The 19,847-nt window shown below is 44.1% G+C and overlaps 1 protein-coding gene across 8 annotated transcripts in view; it reads right to left on the minus strand.

Annotated features, from left to right (window-relative positions):
* LOC109579134 (CD48 antigen-like) overlaps window positions 1-19,847 on the minus strand; it is a 90,406-nt gene that overhangs the window by 19,816 nt on the left and 50,743 nt on the right. For 2 of the 8 annotated variants that reach the window (XR_011565282.1, XM_019988653.2), the window contains 4 exons: window positions 18,608-18,898; window positions 16,549-16,659; window positions 16,069-16,214; window positions 11,931-13,602 (listed from right to left, as the gene is read on the minus strand). Coding sequence is in view for 5 of the 8 variants with exons in the window: in XM_019988653.2 (XP_019844212.2) it covers window positions 13,492-13,602; window positions 16,069-16,214; window positions 16,549-16,659; window positions 18,608-18,898 (659 nt within the window). In the remaining 3 variants the exon portion in view is untranslated. Of the gene's footprint in view, window positions 1-11,930; window positions 16,215-16,544; window positions 16,660-18,607; window positions 18,899-19,847 lie in introns of those variants that run through there. The other 6 variants (XR_002183781.2, XR_011565281.1, XM_070784190.1 and 3 more) reach the window with 6 other exon arrangements.

Raw genomic sequence — 19,847 nt, forward strand, 5'->3', positions numbered from 1 at the left:
GTTGCCATTTCCTTCTCCAGGGGATATTCCCAACCCAGGGATTGAACCCGGGTCTCCCGCATTGTGGGCAGATGCTCTAACCTTTGAGCTACCAGGGAAATCACACACACACACACACACACACACACACACACACACACATATATATATATAAAGAGAGAGAGAGATTCATTTTGCTGTACACTTGAAACTAACACAAAATTATAAATCAACTATTGTTGTTAGGTGGCTCAGTCATGTCTGACTCTTTGCAGCACCATGGACTGCAGCACGCCAGGCTTCCTGTTCTTCACCATCTCCAGGAGTTTGCTCAAACTCAAGTCCATTGAGTTGGTGATACCATCCAACCATCTTGTCCTCTGTCGTCCCTTTCTCCTCTTGCCTTCTATCTTTCCCAGAATCAGGGTCTTTTCAAATGAGTCAGCTCTTTGCATCAGGTAGCCAAAGTACTGGAGTTTCAGCATCAGTCTTTCCAATGAATATTCAGGACTGATCTCCTTTAGAATGGACTGTTGGATCTCCTTGCAGTCCAAGGGACTCGCAAGAGTCTTCTCAAACACCACAGTTCAAAAGCATCGATGCTTCAGTGCTCAGCTTTCTTTATGGTCCAACTCTCACATCTATATATGACTACTGGAAAAACCATAGCTTTGACAAGATGGACCTTTGTCGGCAAAGTAATATCTCTGCTTTTTAATATGCTTTCTAGGTTGGTCATATCTTTTCTTCCAAGGAGAAAACGTCCTTTAATTTCATGGCTGCAATCATCATCTGCAGTTTTGAGCTCAAGAAAATAAAAAATCTTTCACTGTTTCCATTGTTTCCCCATCTACATGCCATGAAGTGATGGGACCAGATGCCATAACCTTAGTGTTTTGAAGGTTGAGTTTTAAGTCAGCTTTTTCACTCTCCTCTTTCACTTTCATCAAGAGGCTCTTTAGTTCCTCTTCTACTTCAATAAAAATTATACACACACACACACACACACACACACATATATATATATACATATACACATGTACAAATACAAATGAAATGTTCTAAAAATTTAGAGTTTGGGGGCATGAAGTGCTGAAGATAAGTCTGTGGACTTTGAGATTTTCTTATTGAGGAGTGAGTATCTTTAGAGAAATTAGCCAACACCCCTGAAAACAGCACTGATGAAATGTACTTGGTGGAATCACCGAGGAGTTATAACAGGCAGTGAGATGATGTGTATTAGGATTTGAAAAGGAGAGCAGGAAGAGGGGTCAAGAGCAAGGATGAGAGCAACAGACACTTATTGAGTGTTTATCTAATGATAAAGAAATCATGTCCATTTTCAGTCAAGGAAACTGAGGCTTCAGAATTTAAATAACTTACTGAAGGTCAAACAGCTAATATCTGGCAGAACTGTTACCTGAACCTAATGCTAGTGCCCCACATCCTTTCATGATACCAGGTGCCCTCTCAGAAACGGTGGTCTTGATCCTCCCCAGACCCTTACCAGCCCTTATCTTCTCTAAGAAAGAAAGAAACTGAAGTCGCTCAGTCGTGTCTGACTCTTTGTGACCCCATGGACTGTAGCCTACCAGGATCCTCCTTCCATAGGATTCTCCATGCAAGAGTACTGGAGTGGGTTGCCATTTCCTTCTCCAGAGGATCTTCCTGACCCAGGGATCGAACCCAGGTCTCCTGCATTGTAGACAGATGCTTTACTATCTGAGCCACCAGGCGAAGGTCCCTTCTCTAAGTTCAGTTAAGTTCAGTCGCTCAGTCCTGTCCGACTCTTTGCGACCCCATGAATTGCAGCACGCCAGGCCTCCCTGTCCATCACCATCTCCCGGGGTTCACTCAGACTCACAACCACTGAGTCAGTGATGCCATCCAGCCATCTCATGCTCTGTTGTCCCCTTCTCCTCCTGCCCCCAATCCCTCCTAGCATCAGAGCCTTTTCCAATGAGTTAACTCTTCGCATGAGGTGGCCAAAGTTCTGGAGTTTCAGCTTTAGCATCATTCCTTCCAAAGAAATCCCAGGGATGATCTCCTTCAGAATGGACTGGTTGGATCTCCTTGCAGTCCAAGGGACTCTCAAGAGTCTTCTCCAACACCATAGTTCAAAAGCATCAATTCTTTGACACTCAGCTTTCTTCACAGTCCAACTCTCACATCCATACGTGACCACTGGAAAAACCATAACCTTGACTAGATGGAACTTTGTTGGCAAAGTAATGTCTCTGCTTTTGAATATGCTATCTAGGTTGGTCATAACTTTCCTTCCAAGGAGTAAGCGTCTTTTAATTTCATGGCTGCAGTCACCATCTCCAGTGATTTTGGAGCCCCCCAAAATAAAGTCTGACACTGTTTTCACTGTTTCCCCATCTATTTCCCATGAAGTGATGGGACCAGATGCCATGATCTTCGTTTTCTGAATGTTGAGTTAAGCCAACTTATTCACTCTTCTCTTTCACCTTCATCAAGAGGCTTTTTAGTTCCTCTTCACTTTCTGCCATAAGGGTGGTGTCATCTGCATATCTGAGGTTATTGATATTTCTCCCAGCAATCTTGATTCCAGCTTGTGCTTCTTCCAGTCCAGCGTTTCTCATGATGTACTCTGCATATAAGTTAAATAAGCACAGTGACAATATACAGCCTTGATGTACTCCTTTTCCTATTTGGAACCAGTCTGTTGTTCCATGCCTAGTTCTAACTGTTGTTTCCTGACCTTCATACAGATTTCTCAAGAGGCAGGTCAGGTGGTCTGGTATTCCCATCTCTTTCAGAATTTTCCACAGTTTATTGTGATCCACACAAAGGCTTTGGCATAGTCAATAAAGCAGAAATAGATGTTTCCTGGAACTTTCTTGCTTTTTTGATGATCCAGCGGATGTTGGAAATTTGATCTCTGGTTCCTCTGCCTTTTCTAAAACCAGCTTGAACATTTGGAAGTTCACGGTTCACATATTGCTGAAGCCTGGCTTGGAGAATTTTGAGCATTACTTTACTATAGTGTGATATCAGTGCAATTGTGCGGTTGAGCATTCTTTGGCATTGTGTTTCTTTGGGATTGGAATGAAAATTGACCTTTTCCAGTCCTGTGGCCACTGCTGAGTTTTCCAAATTTGCTGGGATATTGAGTGCAGCACTTTCACAGCATCATCTTCCATGATTCGAAATAGCTCAACTGGAATTCCATCACCTCCACTAGCTTTGTTCGTAGTGATGCTTTCTAAGGCCCACTTGACTTCACATTCCAGGATGTCTGGCTCTAGGTGAATGATCACACCATTGTGACTATCTGGGTCATGAAGTTCTTTTTTGTATAGTTCTTCTGTGTATTCTTGCCACCTCTTCTTAATATCTTCTGCTTCTGTTAGGTCCATACCATTTCTGCCCTTTACTGAGCCCATCTTTGCATGAAATGTTCCCTTGATATCTCTAATTTTCTTGAAGAGATCTCTAGTCTTTCCCATTCTGTTGTTTTCCTCTATTTCTTTGCACTGATCACTGTGGAAGGCTTTCTTATCTCTTCTTGCTATTCTTTGAAACTCTTCATTCAGATGCTTATATCTTTCCTTTTCTCCTTTGCTTTTTGCTTCTCTTCTTTTCACAGCTATTTGTAAGGCCTCTCCAGACAGCCATTTTGCTTTTTTGCATTTCTTTTCCATGGGGATGGTCTTGATCCCTGTCTCCTGTACAATGTCATGAACCTCAGTCCATAGTTCATCAGGCACTCTATCCATCAGATCTAGTCCCTTAAATCTATTTCTCACTTCCAATGTATAAACTTGCCCTCAAATACAGAACAGCTGTGGACCTTTTGAGCAATTCTGAGACTAGCCACCAGGTGACGACATTGCTGGGCTATGGTTCAGGCCGCCTCCCTTGGGAGGATAGGTGGAGGGATGTCTGTGGAAGTTGCCGGGTGCTGGATGGTTTTCACCGTATTTACTTAGTTCTCCCAACAACTCTGGGAAACAGGTATTATCTCATTTTATAGAGGAGGACTTTGAGGACCTGCCCATGATTATCCAGCCTGTGGTATCAGCAGGAATGGAATCAGTGTGTGTCTGTCTGTAAAAGTCTTGCCTCCCAGCAGGCTGATCTCCCAAATACAAAGTTGTTATGTCCTCTCAGGATACACAGACTGGTGGGCAGGGTGATGAGCCTGGGGTGGGGTGTCTAGTGAAGGAGAAAGCTGGGTGAGGATTGTCTAGGCCTTCGCTTTGGTTACTGCAGGGGAGAGATAGGTTTTAGGGTGGAATAAAGTACAGCAGCCATGAAATTAAAAGACACTGACTCCTTGGAAGGAAAGTTATGACCAACCTAGATAGCATATTCAAAAGCAGAGACATTACTTTGCCAACAAAGGCTCATCTAGTCAAGGCTATGGTTTTTCCAGTGGTCAGGTATGGATGTGAGAGTTGGACTGTGAAGAAAGCTGAGTGTCAAAGAATTGATGCTTTTGAACTGTGGTGTTGGAGAAGACTCTTGAGAGTCCCTTGGACTGCAAGGAGATCCAACCAGTCCATTCTAAAGCAGATCAGCCCTGGGTGTTCTTTGGAAGGACTGATGCTAAAGCTGAAACTCCAATACTTTGGCCACCTCATATGAAGAGTTCTCATTGGAAAAGGCTCTGATGCTAGGAGGGATTGGGGGCAGGAGGAGAAGGGGATGACAGAGGATGAGATGATTGGATGGCATCACCGACTCAATGGACGTGAGTTTGAGTGAACTCCAGGAGTTGGTGATGGACAGGGAGGCCTGGCGTGCTGCAATTCATGGGGTCGCAAAAAGTCAGACATGACTGAGTAACTGAAATGAACTGAACTGAACTATAAGTACAGTGAAGACCACTCCTGTGGACCCCTAGGATGCTGCTGCGTTGCAGACCCATGGACCACCCTGGGGAAGTCATCCTACTGCCTTGGGGGAGGCTGCCTTTTCCTCCTGGTAACAGTTGTCTGTGTTTCTGGGCAACGCTACCTGAATATGTGTCTGCAGATTGAAATGTTAGATTCACCCCAGACAGTGATGTGCTAGAAACACCTGGAGCTGGCTTGTGAAAGCTGGCTTTATGCGTCTTTTCCTGAGTCTGTGCTCCGTGTCAGCATGTTGGTGGTTTGAAATGAGCCATGGAGGGGGTATCCACACCACTGAGACTGACAAATTCTACAGACCAGAGCTTTCTCCTCCTGAAGAGGCAGCTGTTAAACAGTTCCCAGCACCACTCTCCCCCAGGGAAAGTGGGTGGGAGCAGAGAGATGGACCAAGGGCCTGAGGGAACCCGTGGATTTACAGCTTCCATCTCAATCTCACTCCAGGCCTTCAGTTAGAGAAGAGAATAGATTCTCCTAGAGTGGAGTTGCTGCACAATTGAAATTGCTCTTTTCTTCTCTCTTCCTTATTGTTGCTGAGAGCAAATAATTGAGTATGAAACATGCATAAGCTGTGTCTCCACTGGAAGCAAGATGGTGGACGCGGACTGTGTCTTTGGGCCCAACCCGTGATGGACACTGCCTGGGTCCTAAAGAGGTGGGGCGCCCGCAGGGGACTGGGTGGCTGTGGGATGAACTGTGGGGGGATGGAGCATGCGTAATGCCCATCTCAAGACTCAGTGACTGCAGCAGATGGTGACTGGACAGGAAAGGAGGGGCCTGGCGACGTGCTCCTTACAAGTGTGCTCAGTAAATATTTGCTGACTTGAAATCGGTCATGGGTGCAGCTTTGCTGAAAGCTGTCTGCCTTGTTTAACATGTGTGATATCCCAGCATTCTCTCAGGAGGGATGGGACCAGGGTGAGTCAACAGGACACCTGCTGGGGTAGGACGGGGCAGGGTCTCAGGGGGCCACGTGAGGGGGCCCTTGTGGATTGACCCCTAAAATGGGAAGGTTTTTTCCCAGTTACCTGCTCCTGCTGGGGCTCTCCCTCCCCTCTGGGTGAGCACATTTTCAGGGTTGTGAGTAGGGATCTGCCTCTTCCCTGTGGGGCAGTCGTCCTGAGCCCTTGGTGTGGGTAGAACCTTGTGCTTGGTCCAAATCCTGCTGGGTGGAAGACAGATGCTAAGAACTTGTCCAGCCAGGAACAAGAAGGGAAACCTTGTGATATATGAAGCCCAGAAGAAAGAGGCCCAACTGATGTGGTTCAAGTGAGAGTCACCTACAAACTGAGGTTGGGCTGGAGCCCTCCCAGGAGCTGGGCACAAGACTGGGGTGGGAGCAGTCCATCTACCGGGGGAATTCTTCAGGTTTAAACGGCAATGTAGTTGTATGTCTGATGGGATGGATGTTCAGATTAAGCAGGAAAGACCCTGTGAAAACTGGACCATGAGACTCTCTAGGAGGACAGTTCACTGCCCCAGGGAGTAGGGCAGGTCCACCAGCCTGCAGCTCACAGACAGCGAGGGTTCCTGGGCCCTGCTGGGAGACCAACCAGCTGAGGCTTCTCAGGCCAGCAGGCTCTGCAGGCCTGGGTTGTGGTGGGAGATTAAGGCCTATTTGTGACTCACTAAATGCTGGGGACGTGGTTGTGGTTGAGATTATCTTGATCTCAGAGATGGTTGAGATGCAGCCATGGGCCTTAGTTACTCTATCTGCGGTGTGTGAGGATGGTGAGAGGCCGCCCTGGGACAGTCCTGGCCTCCCTCCCTCTCATGTGGCTTCTCAAGGTTTGAAACCATCTCGAGTGGGAGATTCACTGCACCAAGAGGAACTTGGATTTGGAAAGACCAGTGGTCTGAAAGAGCAGGACCTGGTCTTAGGCCAGACTCTGCCATGGACTGACTTTCAACACCTTGGGGTTCACCAGTTAAGCTCTCTGGAGCCTCTGTTTTCTCATCTGAAAAATGGGAAGGTAATCACAACAGTACTTATCTGCCTCTCAAAGGTAAAAGTGCTTTTGCACTGGAAAGTAACTAGATAGGCGGGAGGCATTGATGGTGGTTTAGCTCCTGGGTGCCCCTGATGGGCTGGACACTGGGGGGAATGTCTGTCGTGTAGATTCAGCAGGAAGAGGTGAAGTGGTGCCCCGTGTATCCAGGAGTCAGATTTATCCCATCCTTCAGTTCAGTTCAGTTCAGTCACTCAGTCGTGTTGACTCTTTGCAACCCCATGAATCTCAGCACGCCAGGCCTCCCTGTCCATCACCAACTCCCAGAGTTCCCTCAGACTCACATCCATCGAGTCAGTGATGCCATCCAGCCATCTCATCCTCTGTCGTCCCCTTCTCCTCCTGCCCCCAATCCCTCCCAGTATCAGAGTCTTTTCCAATGAGTCAACTCTTCACATCAGGTGGCCAAAGTACTGGAGTTTCAGTTTTAGCATCATTCCTTCCAAAGAACACCCAGGGCTGATCTCCTTGCAGTCCAAGGGACTCTCAAGAGTCTTCTCCAACACCACAGTTCAAAAGCATCAATTCTTCAACACTCAGCTTTCTTCACAGTCCAACTCTCACATCCACTCCCATCCTTAATCCTTTAGAATTCAGCCCAGGGCTGGGCTCCCACCTCATGGTCACAGGCACAGGGTCCCGTCTCAATTACTTAAGCAGAGGACCTCCCATCGCCCACCTTTGGGGGCCCCTCACCCACCAGAGAGGTTTTCAACTTATCTTTGAAATACAGCCTGGCAGCTCTGTGCAGTCAGGTGCCACCTTAGGGTTGGGGGGCAGGGATGTCAGAATGAGAAGGATTTCCTGAGGCCCAATACCCACACAAACTGCTGAGTTCTCTCCAGACTGCATTCAGGATTTTGAAGTTTTGTTTTTGTTTTAGAAGAGCTTTCCTTTGTTAATGTCTGAGAAAGAAATGCCTGGCGTCATGGTCATTGGATGGTCACGCCTGGGCTGGGGGAGGGTTCAAGTGTTGACTGTTTCATGCCCAGACCTCCCAGTAGGTTGGTTCCCTGTTTCAGCCCCATTCTCACCCCACTCTCCTTCCTACCTGGCCCTCTGAGCTTGAGTCCTTGTGGTTTCTCTGGACAGATGACCCATCCTTTGCTGTGTCCCTGCCTGCATGTTCTAGGTCAGTAGTTCTCAAATTTGGCTGCACACTGGGTTTATCTGAGTCATTAAAAAACGTGTGCCCACCCCCTGGGCACAACCCCAGAGATTCTGATGTAATTGGCCCCAGGTCTGATTCTGCCTTACTAGGCAACCATTCTCCTTGTCTCTGAAATTCCAGGCATCTCTGGTCTGCTGAATGGTTGCCTCTCTGTTTCTCTTTGATGTGACTGATACACTTAAGCACAATACTTTTACTATAGTTTTATAGTTCCAGGGAAGAAGAGAACACACATGCATTTATCTGGTTCATGAACATCTTTTTTTTTTTTTAATTTTAGTTTATTTTTTAACTTTACAATATTGTATTGGTTTTGCCATATATCAAAATGAATCCGCCACAGGTATACATGTGTTCCTCATCCTGAACCCTCCTCCCTCCTCCCTCCCCATACTATCCCTCTGGGTTATCCCAGTGCACCAGCCCCAAGCATCCAGTATCATGCATCGAACCTGGACTGGTGACTCGTTTCATATATGATATTATACATATTTCAATGCCATTCTCCCAAATCTTCCCACCCTCTCCCTCTCCCACAGAGTCCAAATAAGAAGTCCAAAACCTAATTTCAGTCTACATGTCCAACGCCCATATTCAACCACAACTTTACACTCTGTAATTTGGCAAATACAAACTCCAAAACTCTTTCCTTTCACCCATCTTCACACAGCTCTTTCCCTACATCTGTGGCATCACTGTTGCTGCTCCCTTGGTAACTCCTAAGCCCAGAGAAGAGCTATGGCTCAGCCTCTGCATCTCCCGACCTTCCTTCTGCTCTGAAATGGCTCCAACAGTTTCAAGCTCCTCACTGTCACACAGCCATAGTCAGAGGCAAACACCAGTGGGCAACTTGGAGTAGGAATTTCTCCTCTCCCGCCTTCTTCTAGTCAGGATGGAAGTCATTTTCAGAAGCTCCCAGAAAACTTTTCTTACCTATCATTGGCCAGAATAGGGTCACCTACCCACCATGAGGCTTCCCTGGTAGCTCAGGCAGTAAAGAATTCGCCTGCAATGTAGGAGACCTGGGTTCGATCCCTGGGTCAGAAAGATCCCCTGGAGAAGGGAAAAGCTACCCACTCCAGTAGCCTTGAACTGTATAGTCCATGGGGTTGCAAAGAGTCAGACATGACTGAGTGACTTTCACTTTCACCTGCCACGAGAACATGGGGATTTCCCCACCTACACTCCACATACCAGATATCTCATCTTGCAGTAGGATCAGTCAGGGCTCTGTTAGTAAGAAAAGGGAAGGCTCTGGGGGAGAAAGTGAAAGTATTTTATTTCTCCATTCCTTCTGTGTCTTCCTTGGGGAATGAGTTATCTACATGTTTGATTCCCATGGTCAGTCCATTTTGCTCTAATTGCTCCCCTCTTGTTTTCTACATTATTTTCTCATTCTGTGTTTCACATCACTGATGGGATTTTCTGTCATGTTGATGCTATTCTTTGTGTTTTTGAATTCTTCAAAAGAATTTTCTCCTCAATTATTTTCTTAGCTGCCTCACCCCAACTCCCTTCATATTCTATGAGTTCATCTTTTACCTGTGGTTTCATCAATCTGTTTTGCAACCTGTTGTTTCTTTCCTTTATTTTGGAGGACCAAATATTTGTGTAGGTCTCTTGTTAGTTTTTGTTTTGTTTTGTTTTCTGCTTTTTCATCTTTGATTGGAGTCTTTCTGTTTGTTCTGCTGTTTGATTCGGCAAACCTGTGCATTTGCATTCCTTTGACCCTGCCTTCTGTCAGGACCCTGAAGTCTGAGCGCATGAGTTAGAGACCTACATGTAACGGCTTGTGTTCTTTGTGTGGTCTCACAGCTGCCTGGTGAGGGTGGGAGGAGAGCATGGGCTCTGGGCAATGGAAGTTGGAGAACCCTGCCTGCTCCACTTGCTCCAGTTCTATGAAAACCACAGAGAAACAGTCTCCTCTGGGTGGGTCTTCCTGTTTCACTAGGAGTGCCTGTGTGGTTCTGCTCCCTTTCCCCTCCTCCCTGTCAGCCTGGGCCAGCTGTGATGTGGCCTCCTTGTGGGTCATAGGCTTTCCGTCCCCTCACCCCACTGCCCTGTGTCTGCTGCCTTTACCATCTGGGTCTCTTGCTCCTGGAATGGTGTTTCTCAAACTAGTGTGTTTTATAGTCTCGGGCTGCGGCAAGTGCCCTGTTAGAATGTTTATATTTCTTGCTTTCATTTCAACAATAATCTGAGAGTTTAATAATCTGATAATTAGTATGTATATATTTGGATCTTGCAGGTGCCCACCTTATAACAAAGGCATTTTCACGGCTGCATTTTCTTTTGTGTTAAGGCATCTTCATGGGGGGACCAGATAATGGCACAGACCACCTGGTGGATGGTTCACATGGAGGAGACAGGTGGGAGGACCGGTCCTGAGGTGGGGCAGAGTGACCGTAATATCCTTACTATTGATGCTGGCACCACTCCGAGTGCTGTGTGTCTGGTAACTCAGTGACTGCCAACAGCTCTATGAAGGAAGGCCTGACAACACCCCTCTCACAGCTCAGGACATGAGGGCACTGGGAGGTCAAAGCCTTGCTCAAGCATATGCATGCAGCTGGTAAGTGGTGTGAGGATATGATGCAGGTACCTGGGCCCCAAAGCTTAATTTCTTATCCATTAAGCTGTAAGGCTCACGTACATTTGCCCAAAGGTTAATTCAGCTAAAACCAGTTTGCTGAAAGATAGTTTATAGAAAAATCCATTTTCTAAGTGGGCAAATCACAGGATGAACAAGTTGATGAATTTGATACATTTATAAAATATTTGTTTCTATTAATTGTTAATAAAAATTTGTTATTTGAATCAGATGGATTACCAGAGCCCATGAGAATTTTGGGGATAAAAGACCCCAGGGATCTGGCTTCAGCCTCCCTGGCCTCAGCCTGCCAGTCCCTCTGCCTGTCAGTCTCATCTCTCTGCCCTCCAGTCTCTCCTCTCAGGCTGTCTTGTGAACTGACTTCTCTCTGTGTCTCCAGCACGGAGCTGGGTAGAGAGACATGGAACATTGCTTTAAGTGCTCCTAGGAAGAAATAATGAAAACCTGCCAGCTAAAATAACAGAAATCTTCAAAAACTGTTAAACCATTTTTTATCCAATATAAATTGCTTTAAGTTTTACACCTAGCTAAAAAAATAAGTTTCTGGTAAATGAATATATTTGATCACTTTGATGACTTGTTGATGACTTGATCATTCACTAAATTGGCATTTGACAAATTGGCTCCCTTCTTCCCCTCAGCACCTCTCCAACAGGCACATCAAATTCAAAAGTTCCTGCTAGGTAGCTGTCAGGGACATGTCTGACTTGTGAGAAGAGTTATGGGGTTCATCTTTGTGGTACAAATTCATAAAAGTTCATTAGCAGTAATGTTGTAAATACCCATTATGGGTGCAAATACCCAATAAAGAACATTCTTATCCTGTAATTCCAGTGGCAAGTAAATACATATATGTTGAATGAAGACTTCAATAATGCCATGCTAATATTTTTTTTTTCAGGTAAATAAACCAATTTTGCAGGTCTATCATTTGTTACCAGGCAGAGTTTTGGTTAAGATGAGGTTCTGGTAAACAAAGACTTTAATCAAGTGTTGGTATAATAAATGTATGTGAATTAGCATTTTTTGTATTAAAGTTAAAAATATATTAAATATAGAACCTGCTGTGAGCCTGCAGTTTTTTTTTCCCTCTTAATACCAAACCAATGGTTTAATTTCAGCAAAACCAAAACACCCATCATGTTACATTAAAGTTGCATGTTTCAGTCTGAATATGTTTGAATAATCTTTGCCCCACTGTTTTGCTGCTTGGTTCTAATTTATTTTATATACATTGTTTTGGTTTATAATATGAAAAATATAAGCACAAGACATTGATATAGAGTTTCATATTTATACATCTTCATGTAACATAATAAAAATTAAATTAACACTGAGTAATGAGAACCATTTTCTTAAAAAAAATCTTTTTTTAACTATAAAGCAAATTTTAAGTTATTACACAAAATGAGGATAAAGGGGTCTCTAATAAGCATGACACAAATACCAAACTGACCAAGTAAAGCACTAAAGAAAGTACAAGAGAAGTTCTTTTATAAATAAGGATGCAAAAATCCTAAAGATATTGTCAAACACCATCACATTAAAAAATAATATACATTAACTGAGATTTATCTAATATTGAAATAGTTCAATCCTAAGACATATATTAATTTATTATTAAGTATTAAAAAAGAAAACCATATGCTATCTTCACAGGTGATAAGTGGGAAACAATACAATTTAATACTTTATTCTTGGTAAAATTCTAATATGTGAGATAAAATAAAACTAAATACATACTTCCTTAACATGATACAGCAGATATGCCTTACCCAAAACACAACATCATGCTTAATGGAGAAACACTAGAAGCATTTATATTAGAGTTAGGAACAATATAATGATATGCTTTATCATCATGATTATTTAACATGATTTTGGAAATATTAGCCAATTCAATTAGATAAGAAAAGGGAATGAAGCATAAACATTGGAAAGAAGGAAGCAAAAGTTATAATCACTTGTTAACATTTTTATTTATTCCTAAATTCAAAGGGATCAAATGAAAAACTGTTACAAACAGTAGAGACATTGAGTAACATGGCTTAATATATGGTTCATATGTGTTATCTTAATAAAATTAGAATACACAGGGGGAACAAGATCCTATTTTTAATAACAACAAAATGATGAAGAATTATTATTTCAATAAGATATGCCTTCTGACTTTTGTGCAAGCATGTATAATTTAATGAAAATATAAGAATATGTGAATTGAACTTTGAGAACCTAGATAGTACATTTCCTGTGTCTATAATTAATTCTAGTATATAACAGAGCTCAAAAAAACCAAAACAAAAACAGTTTACTTTTCTTTCCACCACTCCCCTCTACAACACAGCTGACCTTGAATCTTGTATCTACAGGCCTCTTTTTTATAATAGTCAAGGGGCATTCTTTTCACTATTCATAGTGGTGAGCTGACTGTGAAACCCTGAAGGTCCTCCCCACACGGCCCATCCTTTTCAGGGGCCCCAAGTTCCTCCCTATTCAGATAAATCATCTCTTTCCCCCCACTATCCCTGTGCAGGTCTTGCCTGACCATGAGTATACCCTAATAGGATTAATAGGTTCACAGGTCCAAAGTGTGGCTGAAGGCTGAAGGCTTTGCTTCTCATATTTGGTTATTTAACTGGCAGAGCCACCACCTACCATCTATGATGTGAGAAAATTTTTGTGGGAATTTGGGGGAGCAGCTCAGTGAGATTGGTCAGGAAGACCTAGGCTCTAGTCCTAGATCCACCTTAAGGAGGGATCTTTGGGGGCCCAAGGGTAAAGGGGTAAAGGGATGGGGCAGACCTTGCCAAGGTCCCCCTCATGCTCTGGTTTTATCATGGTCTAAGCATCACCCTGGGGTTCTGGACTTGTCCGGATCTTCTCGTAGACAGTATGGATGGCCAAAGTACACTCAGGGTTATCTGTGTGGCAGTTGCCCTTTTCCAAGTCTTTCTACAATTCAAGCAGAGTTTAGGAGTGGTCTTGATCAATTTCTAAGCATCAAGTGAAGGATAAGTCAAGCTACATCTCTTTATGAGCTTCTTGTCTTCAACAGGTAGTTCTGGCTCTCAAGCCTGATAACTCCCCCAAATACAGCTTCAGCACAGACTCTCTCTTGAACATTGTAGGATCTTTGCATTTGCTCTATCTTCTACCCAAGATACTACCTCTCTCCCCACTCCAAGACCTCCATTTTGCTCACCCCCTCATTTCTTTCATGGTCTCTCTTCTTGGTGAGTTTTCCCCTGACAGCCTTAGTTAAAAATCACACACTACCTACCCCATCTCTCTTTTCTGCTTTATTTTCTCCTAACACTTATTATCACCCAGAACTTGATGGCTTGCTTATTGACTTGTCACTCTCCATCCCCTCACCCTAGAATATTCTATGAGACCAAGGACTTTTCTTGCTTTGTAGACTTTCATAGCTCAGATTAAAAACAATTCAGGGAACACAGTAGGTGCTCAACAGATATTTGATGAACTTTAATTTGTAAATCACTTTGCTCTCAAAGTTGCTGTGGAAAGCTTAAAAGTGTCAAGTAAATGTAAGCTATTATTACTATAATCCTCATTTTATAAAAGAATAAACTGAGGCAGAAGGAGGGAAGTGATTTTCTAGAGTTGATCAAGAAGTCTGTGTCACAAACTCATTTTATGAAACAAAAACAGACTCACAAACATAGAAAATGAATGTATGGTTACTAAGGGGGAAGAGGGGGTGAGGAGAGATAAATTAGGAGTTTGGGATTAGTAGACACAAAATACTATATATAGAATGGGATAAATAAGAAGGTTCTACTGTACAGTATAGGGAACTATGTTCAATACCCTGTAACAAACCATAATGGAAGAGAATATGGAAAAGTATATGTCTATCTATCTAAAACTGAATAACTTTGCTGTACACCAGAAACTAACCCAACATTGTAAGTCAACTATACTTCATTAAAAAAGAAAAAGAAATCTGTGTCAGAGCCTCATATCCATTTCTCCAGACTCTTCTTTATGCCACCCTCATCGTTTTTGCACTTAGCTTCCTGTCTCCTTGAAGGGAGTTTATTTTCTCCACCAGACTGGGAGCTCCCCAAGGGCAGAAACTGAGGTGTCAGGGGCTTCAGCATGGGGCTGCATGTCTGGGTCAGATGTTGCCTCATCTGTTTCTCTATCCCAAAGTCACTCATTGTTCCCCTCCTGTGCTTCTCTGCAGGGGTATTAGGGTTTGGGTCACAATGAATAATTTCCTAAGTTCCCCGAGGCCCAGGTTAGGTAAGGATGTAACCCAGAGGGACTGACACGGGAAGTCACAATGTGGAAGGCATTGAGGCAGTTGGGGACAGTGTGTGGAAGACTAGGCTGTGAACGAAGACACCCCTATTCTGCCTCGTTTGCATGGTTCTCTGATAAGTCCAAGTATTCCCTTTATGTCTCACTTTCCCCTACTATAACCTGCTGGGACTGGACCAGATCCTGATGCTTTGTGACTCAATCATCTAGCATTGTCCCCTCTTTGGGGAAGTCAAAGGATGAGAGAGGAGAGAACCTGGGCATCCCTGCTTCTCTTCTGCTCACCCTTTTAGTCCAGTGGTTCTCAATGGGGGGCCAGGATCACTTGGGATCAGTATCACTTGGGAATTTGTTAGAAATACAAGTTCTCAGGGCTGCCTTAGACCTACTGAATCAAAAACTCCTGGAGTGGGCCCAGAAAACTTCATTTTTAACCAAGCCCTCCAGGTGTTCCTGATGCAAGCTCTATTTGAGAATCATTGCTCTGGGAAGTCCCTTAGATGTCCTCTTTTCCTCCTGTAATTGCTGTCTTCAGTTCTTCCCCGCTGGTGAAATCATTCCATCTGTGACTGTAGCACCAATTTCCAACCAAGGGTCAGTAGCCAACATGAGATGCCCTCCTAGGAACACCTCACCAATGGGAGGGCATCAAAACATGTACCCAAAGATGTGGTATTATTGGTAGGATCCCAGGTAGGTAGGACAGAGAAAGACTTGAGGAAGAAGAGGAAATGAGCTTTTCCTGGCCCTCCTCAGCTCCTTAGGTCTGCTCTCAACCCTGGACCTGCTAGTGTGCCCTCCTTTTACTCCCTTGGGTCTTATATAGGTGATGGGGTCTATGAGACACCTGGTCATTTACACTTTTCTGCTCTGCCAACCCTCCTCCTTGGGTATTGGAGAGGATGTGATGAGGCTATGGACATACAAGTGGAGTATGCTCCCCATCAGTGGTTTCCTAACTTGGCACCTCAGCTCCCAGCATGCTGTGGGTAGCCAAGCACAGCAACCATATTGCCCAAAGCAAGGGTTGGACCCAGAATGTGATAGGGAATAGAATACTCTGGATTTCCCCAGACTTACTGCCTCTGAGAACATAGCAGACCTGGTATGATTTGATTCCCTTGAACCCACCTTAAGGTGTCTGTGGAAGCTGATCTCTTCATAGGGGGAGTCTAGGCTGTTGGTCACATCAGTCTGAAGGTTAGTAGATTCCTCTGTGGGAAGGGCCTGGGGAGTAGCTTTCAAGCCTGAAGCCTCTGGCAGGAGAGTGGACCCACCTATGTACAGCAGACGCTCAATGAGAATGAATGGAATTGGAGGTGACCCCTTGTAAGCCCTTGAGTGAGAGCAGTCATTGCTCTCTGGGTCATGGATCAGGTCCCAGACTCCTGTCTTGTCCCTGCCCTCCTCTGTTCTTCCTTTCTGGACATGCACGTGGCTTCTGCCCCCAGCATTGCTCTACCCTAGGCTTCTATCAAGATGATTCATGGACGAGGTCAATGAGCCTCTACCTGCCCACTGCCCTGCCCTCCTCCCTGGGGTCTTGATCCATGCCCTTCCTCCAGATCCCCCTCACCCCAGCCCTCCCCTCAGGGTCTACCCAGCACCTGCCTCTCCTGGTCTGCATCTTCTTTCTCATCCAGATCCACACTCCAGCTCCTAGGCTCACCATCAGGACCATGAGAAGGATGCCAAGCCAAAACCATTTGCTCTGAAGAGAACCTGGAGTCAAAGGCTGGTGTCAGATCTGCTCAGTCAGGCCTGTTGGGTAGGCAATGGGGAGCAGGTGGGCCCCCCTGCCCCTGGCTCAGAGCCTGTATCTTGAGTGTACATCCTTGATGTAGCTCTGACAAGTTTCTTCCTTTCCAGTCTCTCTACACACTAACCACTATTACTATAATGTTTCATCACCAGACTTTCTGTCCAATCTCTGAACAGGACCCTCAGAGGCTTCCATTAGTTGTGTGTGACATTGTTCATCCCCTTCACCTGCCTCTTTTCTCAGACTCCCACAAGAAAAATACATTCTAAGAGAAGGAAGGGATAAAGGACACTGGGATAGACCTTAGGCTTGTTCTTTTCTCTGTTTGGGATGTCTTTTCTATAACCCCACAAGAAAACTCCTATTCATCCTTCAAGGCCCATCTCAAGTGTTCCCATATCTGTGATGCCTTTCCCAACTCAGGCAGCAGTTGCTCAACTTTTTCTTCCTCCCTTCCTCCCTCTTTCCATTTCTCCCTCCCTCTTTCTTTTCCTTCTTTCCTTCTTTCCTCCCTCCTTCCCTCCCTTCCTCTCTTCCTTCCTTTCTTTCATACCAAAATCATATACTTTGTATTTTCTCCAACTTTATTGTTTAACATCTGGTTTTTAAAAATTAATTTATTTTTTAATTGAAGGATGCTTGCTTTACAGAATTTTTCTGTTTTCTGTTTTTATATTTAGAAATTTATTCTTCCCCTCCTTTGAACTATCTTCTGATAATTACTGACATGTTCTGTGTCACACACATAACTGATATCTGATATTTGATATTACTGATATATGATACTGTGCTGATATCTTCTTGCAGATCACTTCTTTTCATTCTCACAAGAGCCTTGTGAAGTACATACAATTATTATCCACATTATGGAAAAGCTATAAAAATTAAGTAACCTGTTCAAGTCTCACAGCCAGTGTGTGGTGAAGCCCCCACTACACTGTAAGTTCCTTGAGGACAGGGATTTATCTTATTTTTCACTGAGCCTTTCCCCCCATCATCAGCACCCAGTAGGCACTCAGTTGTGAGGGTTGAAATCTGAGTGAGTGAGGAAACGAGATGAAAGAGACCATTCAGACAAGAGCCCCACATGAGCAAGTAGGGGTCAGGAGGGCATTGGTGGGATAAGGCAACTGAACTAGTAATTATACCTCCTTTTTAACATCAGTTGTTCCTGCTTTATATTCCTAGGGAAAGTAGGGGACTTCTTTCCCTAGGCATTTTACAATGCCACAGTCTGAGGCTCTTTTGTAAGGGTTCACACCCCATAACCCACCCCACTTAGTCCCTTTATGTAACCAAGGTGTTGCTCTAGGCTGATGGGGAAAGTATAGTAATGGGTTGTAGTGACCACAGGTTCTCACACTGCTCAGAGGAGGGTTGAACTGTGGTTTATGTACTCAGAGGTGGTAACCATCCTTTGAAAGGACAAGTCTGGAATGCAGCAAAAATTGGGCATCTATCAGCCTGAATGTGCTATGCGAGTCCCACCCACCCAGGGTAAGGGCCAGAGTCTGCGTGACAGGAGTATTCCATGGTTGGGGGCAGGGTGCCCTGAGTTCCTTAGTGTTTACTCCTCAGATCTTTCTCCTCCTCTGCTCGGATCTGATGTCTAATTCAGCCTCCCAGGCTCATTGATTTCGGGAAAGGGAGTGCACACATGCCAGTCTCACATTTATGTTCTGGGTGAAGCATTAGTCTCTGTAATTGGTCCAGTTTCTGGATTTGTAGGTTTCAAGACTGTAATGAGGCTGTGGCCATTCACTGAGGTGGGGATGTTTTGGTTGCATTCACATACACTGCCTTAAAATGTTCCTCAGTTCTCCCCATTTTCTTTGAGATTTACCAGCCTTGCCCTCCCCTAGTCTCTGCTGGCTCATTTTCATCACCTTCCTAGCTGATCACACTCACCCCTCCAGGGACAGATGTCCTCCAGGTGTAAAGTTGCATTCTTCTCTTCTGCAGGGTTGCTAACCACGCAGGTGAGGTGACTGTTGATGTGGCTGATAGGCAGGCTCAGGCTTAGGTTCCTGGAGTTGGGGAGTATCCCTCTCTGCTTCAGGTGCCTGGGGAGGCCCTGGCTTAGCCAGGTCACTGTCAGGTTCCCTGCGTTTCCTGGGATCTCACATTCTAGACTGATGTTGCACCAGCCTGATTTGTTAGATGATGAAAGAATCTGGATCTGGGGGTGGGGGATGGGATCTGGGGTGAGAGGGGACAAGAGAGAAGCTGAGCTTCAGGACTGGAGGCCAATTTGAACGCATCACCTTTCTCAGCACGTGATACATCTGCATGAGATTTCTAACTGTAGGCCTGGGGAAGGAACCTACTCTCCCTAGCCTAGGAAGTTCTGATTCCCAGCCCACTGACAGCTTAACCTTCCATGTTCAGTTATGTCTAGACAGCTAAATTATCATGGATGCCTGGAGTGCTGCAGTACATGGAGTCACAAAGAGTTGGATATGACTTAGTGACTGAACAACAGCAACAATCTGATAATTATATAATTATAAGTAAATACATGATATGTCAATATATGGTAACCTTATATATTATTGTATATACAATAAATAAAACATGAGAAACACTTAAAATACACTGTAAAGACATGTTTACAGTCTTGTTTTGTTTAGAGAATTAAAAAATATTGATTATCTTCAAATGTTAAAGTAAAAATGTAAGTTTAGTAACCAGTGAAATAAAAGTACAATTTTGTATAATTTCCAAACTGCTAGAGAAGTTTGGATAAAAGAAAACTGTATTAATAAAACAAAAGGCAAGAAAAAACTGATAAGAAACATTAAAGAAGATGTCTGGAGTAGGTCCATACATGTAAAAAATTAAAATACATCTGAATGCATTATATCCCCCTATTAAAAAACCAAGACCCAAATTAGGTAAAACTAGCTGTGTGTTATTTATATTAATGATACAGAAAGATCAAAAAGACAGATGAAAAATAATAAATGAGGAAAATGTCAACCAAATGATTGTCAGTGTGGCAACAGTCACTATAGACTGCTTTCATCTGAGATGAAAAACATTAAGCAGGCCAGAGATATTTTGGATTACTATGTACCTAGCAACATGATTTGGAAATGCATAAATCAAATCCACTAATACTACAATATATGGTTTTACTATGGCAGAT

The sequence above is a fragment of the Bos indicus genome, chromosome 3 (assembly GCF_029378745.1).
Source record: "Bos indicus isolate NIAB-ARS_2022 breed Sahiwal x Tharparkar chromosome 3, NIAB-ARS_B.indTharparkar_mat_pri_1.0, whole genome shotgun sequence".
In the NCBI taxonomy this organism is placed as follows: domain Eukaryota; kingdom Metazoa; phylum Chordata; class Mammalia; order Artiodactyla; family Bovidae; genus Bos; species Bos indicus.